General features: G+C 38.2%; 1 protein-coding gene across 5 annotated transcripts in view; it reads left to right on the forward strand.

Annotated features, from left to right (window-relative positions):
- The window catches only part of LOC308406734 (arf-GAP with coiled-coil, ANK repeat and PH domain-containing protein 3-like), a 69667-nt gene that overhangs the window by 31810 nt on the left and 25563 nt on the right, over nucleotides 1-12294 (forward strand). For all 5 annotated transcript variants that reach the window (XM_080897926.1, XM_080897923.1, XM_080897925.1 and 2 more), the window contains exons 3-4: nucleotides 1582-1701; nucleotides 2379-2432. In XM_080897926.1, the coding sequence (XP_080754052.1) occupies nucleotides 1582-1701; nucleotides 2379-2432 (174 nt within the window). The remainder of the gene's footprint in view (nucleotides 1-1581; nucleotides 1702-2378; nucleotides 2433-12294) is intronic.

Consider the following 12294-nt stretch of genomic DNA (forward strand, 5'->3'; position numbering starts at 1 on the left):
CCAGTCTTTGGACTGTGGGAGGATCACCTGGAGGAAACCCACACAGGCAAACTCAATAGATGGCCCCAGCTGACCTGCAGGTTGGGCCAGGAATGTTTCTGTATTGCAACAGCGTTAACCGCTCAAACACGATGCCGCTGCCATGATTTTATTTTAACGTTGTAATTTCGATATGCTCTTTAGATGTCAACTGGCTTTCTACTAATCCTGCTCAAACTCATCAACACTCTTCTTCATGGATACCTGGAGGCAGGTCTTCATTGCAACACCTTCATATGCAAAACTGTCATTCGATGTTGTGCAATTGGGAAACACCATATGAAAACCAGGCCAAGATTTCAATCCAGAATTTTCTTTTTTTTTATTCAACTAAAATTTTAAAACTTAAATTAACATAACCAAAAGCAAATTCATATAAAATAAACAAACAGTATCCCTTCTTTGAATTATTATAGGTTAGCAATAAAGCAAATAGATAAAAAGACACTTGTACATATATTTGTAAATGATAAAACCTGAGATTAAATGCTTCGCTAGGTTTACAAGAAACTGAAAGATGGACCAGAAAAGGCTAATTTTGCTTGCTGGCTGGCCAGGTCGCATCCCCATTCATGTGCAACTGCATGAGCAGGGATTTTCTCATCACATCTGAGGTTTGCTAGACGAGCATTTAAGGGAAAATAGCATGTTTTTATTTGCAGTTTATCCATCATAAGTTGTTTAATAAACTTTACTTTTTTAGATCTGAGTTATACTGCAGAGAGTCAAGTTACAATAATAGATACTGGAACTATTATAGGATATTTATAGGAAAACAGCCCTCTCCTGTGATCTCTGTAAATCTCTGTTTATAGGCCTATTTGCTAATTTCAGTCAACATTTGAGAGGAGAAGTATCCAAGATATAGTCTTTGGCTAACGAGTTGTGATTGATAAGTTGCTGTCACACCATCGCTTTTAAAACCCTTAGATCAGGGGTCTCGAACTCCAGGCCTCGAGGGCCGGTGTCCTGCAGGTTTTTAGATGTGTCCTTGATCCAACACAGCTGATTTAAATGGCTAAATTACCTCCTCAACATGTCTTGCAGTTCTTCAGAGGCCTGGTAATGACCTAATCATTTGATTCAGGTGTGTTGACCCAGGGTGAGATCTAAAATCTGCAGGACACCGGCCCTCGAGGCCTGGAGTTCAAGACCCCTGCCTTAGATGGTGCAAGTGAACACGCGGATGTGGTTGCAACACCTGTGACTGAAGTTAGTTATACCTCAGACTCTAGTGTCCAGATGGATAATATCAAAAATTCAACCTTGATTTTTGTGCCAGGCTGTAAACATCTTTCTTTTAATTTATTTTATTTTTGACCATTCAAGACTTGCTCAGAGCGGTTAAAATGACCTCTCCTTCTTAAATGAATCCAGTTTTTTTTTTTTAGGCCTTGGCCTTATACAGATTCTTTTCTTTCTGATATACAAGGCCTGCCCATCGTCATCTCCTTAAGCTGAACTACAGCCCTGCTAATACGATGCGTGTGTTGAAAGCTTCAACATCTTTCATTTAACCCCTCGTCTGTCTTCTGTCCACAGCTGGTGAAGCTATGCAGTGGAATGATCGAAGCAGGAAAGGCCTATGTCAGCGCCAACAAGCTCTTTGTCAACGGCATCCGGGATCTGTCTCAGCAGTGCAAGAAGGACGTAATGATCTCGGTGAGATTCTGAAACAAAGCCTCGGTTTTATCCATCACAGACTTTAATCTGGTATTATTGGCCTCATTTGTCTTTTAGTCGATATGGTTGTGGAAGGTTTTAGCCTCAAAAATCAGCCAAAAAAAAAAAATCAGCCTCTTTTAGCCTCAAAAAGCAGCTAATGTCCGAGGACATTGTTTTTGTGTGAACAAACCTGATTACTAACAGATTAGTCAGCGAGGATCAAATCAGGCCTGGAAACTTACTTCTTGGCTCGACTCACGACTCCGGCGTCTTGAACTGTTTTCATTGCTACTGACATTAAGTACTATTAAAAGCCTTTTTGGCTTCAACTGTATGACTAATTGTGAGTTTCTTATTAAAGCCTTGTTCATATTTGTAGTTTCCATTGTAAACGAATAAAAATAAATGGCATGAATCAGTCCTGCAATTATAGCTCTTTTTCCTGTACATGGTACAGCTCAGTGACATTAACCAGCTTAGACTTACTTTTAGCTTTGTGGATCTTTTTATTTTCTTCCATGCAGAATTCATATAAATTATGGTTTTAGTTTCTGACAGATTTTATTTGCTTCTTTTATTCACAAAAATGAAACTATTGTGGCGTGAGACTATTATGAGAATTTTTCTGGATGTATTGTGCAGTTAAAGACTGGTTTTTGTTATTTTCTGTGCAGGAGTGCTTGGAAAAATGCGGGGAAAGCCTGCAAGAGATCATAAACTACCACATGGTAAGCCAGCCATGCACTCTATATACATTATACTGAGACAGAGTGGTATCATTCGAATTTTAACTGGCATTTAAGGCTACATTAGGGCCTTTTATTCCTTTTATTTTAACACTGATGGTCACTGAAACCATCTGTGGCTGCATTAATGTCAGTATATACAGCTCACACTGAAAGGCAGACACTGACAGTGTCTCCTTAGGTTGTTTTTATATGGAAATACTCACCAACGGGGCACCTTTTAATAAAGGTTGTGTTAATGGTTAGTGAATAATTAAATTATCCTTTACAGCTCATTTAAAGGCCATTTATAAAAACAAAATTACGGTTGCCAGGTTATTAAAATCTCCCATTGGCAGGTACTTTTCATTTCCTTTTAGTAAGCCTAATAAAGAAATCCTCCTGGGTTTCTCACTCACAAGTAAGCAATCAAATTTGTAGTTTAATTCAAGGTTTTAATGATCAAATAATGTTCAATGGTTTTAAATAGACAGATTTTTGTCCAGTTTTTCTGCAGACCCTCAGAAATACCACAGTATTTCAGTTATAATAATAATAATAATAATAATAATAATAATGGATTGGATTTATATAGCGCTTTTCAAGGCACCCAAAGCGCTTTACAATGCCACTATTCATTCACTCTCACATTCACACACTGGTGGAGGCAAGCTACGGTTGTAGCCACAGCTGCCCTGGGGCAGACTGACAGAAGCGAGGCTGCCATATCGCGCCATCGGCCCCTCTGGCCATCACCAGTAGGTGGTAGGGTAAAGTGTCTTGCCCAAGGACACAACGACCAGGACAGAGAGCCTGGGGATTGAACCGGCGACCTTCCGGTTAAACCACATCTAAAGATTTTGACGGTGTGTAAACACCCAGTAATGCTTTTTAAAAAGATGTTGAACTTGGCCAGACATCTAAATAACGTAAAGATTTGGTAAAAAGTGGAAGGTGAAAAAAAAAAAGTATTCTCAAGTCAGTGAAAAGGCACACGTAATGTCTAAATAACTCTTCCTCCTTAACTCCTGAGTTCCTCATGTTGCTCCGCTGTGTTTAACTGTTTTAGGCTTGTACAAATAAGTCATAATGTAATAAGAAATAAATAACTAAATTCTATTTATGTAGCACATCTAAACTTACAATGGAGACATTCACACTGCTTGCGTACAGCGGCGCAGTAACAAGCTGTCCTGCATTCAGACAGTACCAGAGGTCAACAGTTCTCGAAGTGAAGTCTTCAGCTTTGATCTAAAAACAAAAAAGTCACAGTTGATACAAGTTGATATATGAACTACAACTGTGGGGATTAAAGACAAAAAGTAGCAATAAACAAAACCTGCCACTTCATACTGTATTATTTAATGCACAAGGAAGCAGTGGGAGCTTGCTAACACTGTCTCAAGTGGTAGTAGACTGATTGGAAACAACCAAGAAACTAACTTGGAAACTCCTGTAGACAGTAGTATATAGTATTATAGTAGAGGCCCCAGAATAAATTTGTGTGGAACTCCATATGTCATAATGGCTGATGCAGAGAATGTTTGATTTCCAAAGAAGTCTTAATATTATTTATTCCACAATGCAAAAATTCTGAGTGGATACACTAGAAGAGACAATGCAGATGGGGTTAAAGGCTGATATTACAGGAATAAAACTGTATTAGGAATTGACAAGAAGGATATTTTCTATTAAATGGGACATATAAGCAGTGTTTGATATCCAAGGGAGACTTTTTGAGCATGGTTGCAAAATTCAGAGTTAAATATATTCATAATAAAAAAGAGAAGGGGAAGAGAGAAGAGAAAGAGAGGGAGAGGAGAAAGATGTGTCGTCGCAGATCAGCGACTCCCTCCTCTTCCTTCACTGCCGATCAGGAAGCAGAGAAGAAGGTCAGCATTACAAATGGAGGCTTAATGGACTGAGTAGGTTGAACAGCTGCTTGACAGAAGAAGCCTTGTATAGCCTATAAACCTGTATGTCAGTGTCTTACAGGCATGTGTGCATGTCTGTCACTATATCATTATTTTGTGTTCTGTTATAGGTATAGGTAGGGCTGTTCGATATAACGATATATATCGGATGACGATATAAAAACATCTATCGTTTCATTTTACGCTATCGTTTGTTTCGTGGTGTCGCAAAATAAACTGTTTACGGCAATATTTTTTCATCGTTTTGATGGTCCCTGTAGTGGCTATATTAATTTCTTAAAGTTCTCTCTTTCATCCATCCATCCATTCGCGTCCGCTTATCCTTTTCAGGGTCGCGGGGAGCGCTGGAGCCCATCCCAGCTGTCATAGGGCGAGAGGCGGGGTACACCCTGGACAGGTCGCCAGTCTGTCGCAGGGCCAACACACAGGGACAGACAACCATTCGCACTCACATTCACTCGCACATTCACACTTATGGGCAATTTGGATTAACCAATTAACCTATCCCCACTAAAAAGTCTCTCTTTCTCTTATATTTTATATAACGACACTACTGACGGACAAGCGCCTGTTTTTATGCGTTGTGGTTAGCAGCAACGACGGTAAAACCATCGCGTGTCCGCTTGTTTATGTTCCACATAAACCTTTCACAATAAAGCTCAAGATCCTGTTGAGACTTTTCAAAATAAACTGAATCACGTGAAAGAGCAGATTATTTACGGATGAGAAGTAAAAAAGAGCCGCCAGGTGCTAAAAAATAAACCTTAGACTCAAACGTTAGAACAGGCTTTTCCCCGCAGCACGCTGTGTAATAAATACTCACAAAGAAAACTGCGGCTGTTACAACTTATGTCTGAAAATGTGTAGTTTCATGCATCTGTTAAAACACTGGACTCCAGCTACATGACGCGCAGCTGGAAACACTTCCCGTAAGTCGAGCTGCCCGAGATTCACAGAATTTACAGAAAATGTTACATTTTTGTGATTTATATCGTTATCTGGACGATAGAATTCTTATATTGGGATATGAGATTTTGGTCATATCGCACAGCCCTAGGTATAGGTACTCTAAAAAAAAAAACCTTAGAAGCTGTTATAAATTTAGAAAGTTTTGAAATATTTTTGCTTTTGTAGACAGAAACTAAGAATGAGATAGTGGTGAAACTGAAATGAACTGAAGTGCAAGGAAGAGGATCATCTCCATTTCCTGGTAGTTCCTGGCAGAAACAGTGCAGTCGGTGTCAGAGGCTGAGATTGCAGAAACAAAACCTTAGCATTTCACAGCGAAGATAATTCTCCTGTTTATTAAAGGGGAACTATAAGGATTTTCCTTCTTGTCTTTTATAAATGAGGGTTTTTACAAGTTTAAACCAGGCCTTTGGATGGGTGACTTTGCATGTAAATGCAGTTTTTCGTGAATGCAGTTCTGGTCATTTCCCTTTGGTCGAAAGCCAACATTTTTCATATGCCAGAAAAACGTTGCACTTTAGAGATGCCCACAGTTTCAAATAATACAGTCAGGATATGTTCAGGTAACGCCTGTGAGTCAGTGATCAACAGCTTTCTTCTGTGGTCATCTGAGAGTCCCAACCTTTATCTCCATCCACCAGCAGTTAAAATCTTCTTTTGGCAGGAGGCAGTATAACAAAAAGAAGGAAATTTTTAAACTGTAAATCATGCAAAGCTCCTCTAGTAGAGTCCGAGAATATGAAGGTGGAATTGTTAATTGTGCTTAAAGTCCACTTTAAGCTCAATTAACTCTCTTTTAACAACCTCAATCCCCACAGCGGCCGTTAACCTCCTGCTGCTTGATCCTCATGACCTTCTCAACAAATACAAACACTGGAGCGTAAGCTCAGCCACACTTTTCACACCTGTGGGAAACGAAAAAAGTACACATAAGGAGGCAGAAGGAGAATCAAGATGAGCTTTGTCGGCCATCTAAAAGAAAGGGGCTCATTTCTAAATTTAATTTACGCAAGAATAAGTTTTGTAATGTGTAATCTTTCTAATGAGATACTTGAATATGAGTTTGTAGAATTGGTGGGAAAGCAACAACAGTTTAGGTAAAGAAAGCGCTCTAGTTTCCAGTTATAGTTCAAGCAGTATTGATGAATTACCACCAAAGAGGCTCTGGGGCCGTGCTGATAAAACGATTATTGTGCCACAGTCTGTTTTTCAATAAATCTCCCGTTTTGCCTTTCAGCACATCCTGTTCTTTTGCTTCTCCATAAAAGTCCAAATTCACTCCCCACCAGACTGTGGCAGATTTAATTAACTTCATATTTATTTATTTCATTTGCTCATTTGAAGTATAATTAAAGTTCAGGAAAATCCCCAAAAATTAAGATTAAGTTTTTTGTTTGTTTGGTTGTTAAGTATAATGAATAGACTACTTTTAGTCTACTTTTAATAATTGTGTTAAATAATCGTGAGCAGCTAGTAGTTATAGCTTGCTTATAAAAACCCAGATATAATGCATCATTTCAGCACTGTTTGATCTCAATACACTAATTGATGTTGGTTTTTAAAAATCCTGCAGAAACCCTGTGATAGAAGGGAATCCTCTGAGATATGAGAATGATGTGTAGGAACATTTATTTTTAATTTATTTAGTATTTTTGTGTTTTATTCAGAAACGACACTGTGTGTGATTTTTACTGCGTGGCGCTCATGTAGTCAAGGGACTCCAGCAGAGCGTCAATGAATAAGAAATGATGACCGTTATATCTGGCATGGTACAAATGTGGCCACGGAGTGCCAGCCGCCCTTGTCACAGGCATACTCGGATGCCTTTAAAATCCAGAAAGGAAATACAAAACGGCGTCTGAGCACATACACGGGACAAGTTTAAAAGAGTCTTGGCCCTGCTTCCTTCCATTTCCTGATAGCTTGGCTTTATTGCCAGTCCAGTACCACACAACAGAACAAACAGGCTCTGTTTGTGTGAATGTCACCAGCAGGCCAAGTATAGCTCCAATCCTGAGAGTCTTTTTCCCCTCAAAGTTTTCACAACAGATTTTTCTTTCTCACAGGCGGCAGCATCAACATAATTGGGCCATAAAGCTCCATTTGAATACTCGATAAATTATTGACACGTGTTTGACTCTCTGAACATACATTAGGCATGAGGGGGAGGGCTGACACAGGGAGAATATGATGTGAGTGAATCTTTGTGCACTGGAAAGAGGTCATAATGCAAAAATGGATGGGATTTGCGGTCCGGAGAAAATATGTTTAGGGTTTCGTGCAAAAAGAAAAAAAAATCAACCAGCTTGCTATAATACAATTTGAATTAGCCTATTTTTTATCAACCGGTGTTTCTAGATACACCACTACATGGAAATCAAGTTAAATAGCAGTAAGGCTCATTGTTGTTTTAAGATTCCTTAGAGATTTCTGCCTCTAATTTTTGTGAGTAGTTTTAATTTCCTTTTTGGCCGTTGCAGACCAGATTATTCTAGATAAGGCTGCAGAACTAGATCTATGCTTCAATTTCTTAAGATCAGTTTTTACAGCTGTTTATTTATCACCCATGCTATGCAGCAACAGTCTTCTTGAACAAATATACTTTCTTTGTTTTTTCAGTGATGTGTTTCATCCATCCCATGGATCCATCTCATGTTTTTAAAGGCACACAAACATAAAAAATTGAAACAGTCTTAATGTCTTCACCTGTTAAAGAAAGAAAATGGTGTCACCAGCATATTTAAAGTGGATTAATTAACAAGGGATATATAATTTAAAGGCTACTTCACGTAGCGTAGTTACTGGACGATGTTGGCACGAGTTAAAATCAGTCACTAAGAGGGTGCTGCATCAAAAACCTCTTTGTGTTTGCTTTGGTTGCTAGCAGATGCTGTGGTCACCTTGCAGTTTTTTCCAATGAAAATCGCCGATTTCTCTGCAGAACTTCCACACTTACTCCCTCAGCTGTAGTGAAAGTTAACGGTTGAGACACAAGCCACAAGCTAAAAACTCATCTTTTTAAACTTGCTTTTGGTTGATTTTTATTTTTAGGTTTTAGCTTCTGTGAAGCACTTTGTGATTTTTATCTTGAAAGGTGCTATATAACTAAAGTTTTACTTACTTTACTTACTTACAAGCCAGAAATGGATAACATTCACCTTCAAAATAAAAGCTGTGCCAACCAGCACATTTTAAATCTATACATGACCAGTTTGTGGAAAGTGTTTGTGGACAAGTCTGCATCTTCCATGTAAACCTTTGACAACCATAGTAACCTCTTAGTGACAAAAGTAATTAGATAAAGGGGTCACTGACTGGTCTCTAGGCCTGTTTCACTGGTGCCTTAGCTTAGCTGTTTTTCCTTGTTTCCAGAGTTTTGAATGAAGGAACCAGCTGCTGTTTGTAGCTTTAAATTATGTGAAAAAACTCTAAACAGTATAAAAAATGGGTGTAGCGTGTTGATCTGGAAAGTGCCATAAATGTGCATCCTCTTTAAAGGTCAGCAGGGGGCGATGTATGTGATTGCAAAAAAACTTACTTTTGTAAAGAAGATTCTGAATTTTATACTTCAGAATTTGAAATGAATTAAATCCAAAACATTAAAACACAACAAAAAGAAAAAGTGAAGTTCAAAGACACTGATGTGGATTAATATAATTTTTAGAGTAATTTACTGGGTAATATTCACTTGCCAAATATCTAATACATGCTGTCAGACATGCATCACAAAATGCTTTTCCGTTGTCTTTAGATAATAACTCATAAAACCTGTTTGATTGCTCCCTGACCATCCCCCTTTTTTTTTTTTTTTTTTTTTTACAAATGACCCTTCCCAAATGTTTTTTTTCACAAGCAACAGTGTCCTTTTGTTCAGTCCAAATTTTCATTGTCAGAATGTCTTGATGCTTACTCAATCCTCCAGGTAAGTAAATGCCAAAAGGTTGATTCTGTTCATCTGGACGTAGTCCCACTGAAAACGATACGTCCAGATGAACAGAATCAACCTTTTGGAGTTTTATTATCAGAGTTTGAGATTCTTTCCAAAACAAAAGGATTAGTTTGGCACAAGTCACTAGACCCACCATCAGTGCTCTCTTTATAAATGCATTCAAGGAGATAGATCATTGGTGCCCTGGACAAATCACACTTCAACCATTGGCATATACAATCCAAATAATTTCCAAAAAGGAAAAACATTCCCATAGTGCATACAAATAAGTGCTTCTTTTTGTCCTGCATTTCCAGCCTAAAACATCTTTAATTAAATCCATTTTTATGTAATCTGGTTGTATAGAAGTATGTGGGACAACAGCCTTTGGCTCCCAGCTCGGAGTTTATGGGCTCAAATGCTGCATTTTGGTTTTGTAATTTCTGCTGACCGTAAGAAAGGAGGATTAACTGTAGTATTCTCAGTCACAAGTCGTTACCCAACGCACTTGCAGTTTCACAGTCAAATCCAAACCTAGAGACACGAAGCATGCATGGTTTCCTGGATAAAGTCTAAAAATAACAGTGTGTTTTTACCCACTCCGATTTGACAAAGGTGTTCTTGTGCACAGAGTGGGCTTGAGATAATTGCTTGACTGACTAAATCACATCATTCTGTCTGAACATGCTGGTGGAATCAGCGAAGGGATTTAAAAAAGTGATAGTCAGTACAGTAGTCTTTTGTAATGGTGTCTTCAACCATTTCATTCCTTAGCTCTGATGTCAGCATGCTGAAGGTGTGCCAGATACTCTTGGACTTACTTATGTTTGACATTAACTCTACAGTTTGTGCTTATCTGTCAAATATGGAAATGAAATGTCTGTTGCTCTCAACATTTAACTGCTAAGAAGATTTCAAGTCAAAACAAAGTGGCACTCTGTCATAATTAACATGGCTGGTCTGTCAGGTGGGATGCCATTAAGCAACGATAGATAGACAATAGAATCATACAGTTTTTGTTGTTACAATAAAAAATACAGTAAAAACAAACATTGTTAAAAGTTCCACAGATCTATACTGAAGGCTTTATCCTGTGAGTGAGTAAAAATGTCATATATAACAGTCATCCATCCATCTATTCATTCTCTTATGCTTATCCAATTCAGGGCCGTGTGCGGGCTGGGGCCTATCTCAGCTGCCATAGGGCAAGAGGTGGATACACCCAGGACAGGGCACCAGCCTGTTTCAGGGCTAACAGTAATAGAATAATATAACAGTAATAAAATAAGATTTGAAAAAATTAACAAAATTGAATATATGACTAAGATTATGAAAAAAGAGAATTCAGTATTCTGTTGAACACTAAACTTATGAGAAATGTAGGATAAAAATACTTTTTAAAAGTTGTAATTCTGTCTTTTGTATCCCAGCTTTGTTAATACAGTTATGATGGCAATTAGATGTTGTACAGTTAGTATATTAACTACATGCTAATGTATAGCAGGCCAATATTTGATGTTTAAAAGATAAAGCATCCGTATACTTGTATTAAAAATCTACACTTTCCAAGTATTTTCTTAGTCTAGATCAAAAAAAATGTAAATTAAATAAAACATAATATTTATGTAAATTGAACTAGTTTGCAAGCCAGTGTCTGTTACCTACCACCAGCTGTTAGCTGGTTTGTCACAGTGCTTCTGATCTTTAGTAGCTTTTTCTGCCCCTCCAAATTACCTAATGCTTACTATAGTTTAAGGCCACAAACAGTGTTTCTGTGGAGCCATGTGAGACAATCAAAACAGAAATATCTTATCTCTGACTACATAAAAACCAAAAATGGGAACATGGAAAAAACACATTTTCTGTATTTATTAGTCTGAAGCTCCACACTGTGACTTTAGGTTCAAACTAAAGTTGAAGTGACGGAAAACTGGGTCCGTTTTTTAAGTGTGACAGGTAGGAATCAACCTCTGAAGTCCAGTCTGACAATTTCCATCATTTTTCATAAATCATAACCAGTCCCCAGACCCCCATATTACATTACATTTGCATTATGCAGTGACAACCTGATGCATGTTGGTCCGGTGAAACAAGGGTGTCAGCTTGCCACAAAAATAGCTCCGGAATGCAACAGGCTACACTTCCCCCCAAGCCAGGAAGTTTCACAGCAGTTCTCCTGCCGCACACAAACATCACAGAGGTGTGCTGGGTGAGCCCACAACTTTTAAAGACTGCGGTTTGCTCTAAACCGCAGTCCACCTCAGTTCTGTCTGCTCGACGCTTAAACTAATCCAACCCTGGAGAGTTTATGACCGCCATACACCACTGCACTGCTGATTTTCGTGTTTTAGGCATCACGTGTTTGAGAAAGCTCCTGATGGCCCAAACTTCCAGCTACCACTTTCACTTTTCTGAGAGCTTGTTAAAATACATTCAGGGAAACAGGCAGACCACATATGCACTATCAGACCTGTTTACTGGCAAACAGGGTGCCATTTTAAACATTTTACTTTCCAAGAAGCAGGAAAGGTTACTCAGCTAGCCTCACTAGCATTACAGCAAAGTGCCGAATGGGTGGGCTGCTACCATCAAAACAAACACGTTTCTTTGAGGCATCAAGAGAATCCATTTAAAAGTACCACTTCCATTTGACCCACAGTTAAGTTTGTAGAATCTTTCTGACATTCTTTTTTTAATTTTTTAGATTAAAGTTGTTAATTTACAACAAAATGGGCAAATTTGTGACAAAAAACAGCAAATTCATGAGATAACTCGTGTTTTTTTTATCAGATTAAAATGACATATTTAGGAGGGAAAAAAATGTTGCAAGAAAAAAATGGCAAATTTTGGCTGTGGCAATTGTACAATTATCAATGAAAATCCTGCAAAATTTTTAAAACAGAAAATGTAATTTAAGAGAAAAAGCTGGAACTATGGGACCATTTTTGGTGTATTGGCCACAGATAAAAAAAACCAACAACAAAAAACTGTGTTTTTGCACAACCACCAACACAATGTCTTCTTTTTTTTCCAT

This window comes from Rhamphochromis sp. 'chilingali' (genome assembly GCF_963969265.1).
Source record: "Rhamphochromis sp. 'chilingali' genome assembly, chromosome: 12".
NCBI lineage: Eukaryota > Metazoa > Chordata > Actinopteri > Cichliformes > Cichlidae > Rhamphochromis > Rhamphochromis sp. 'chilingali'.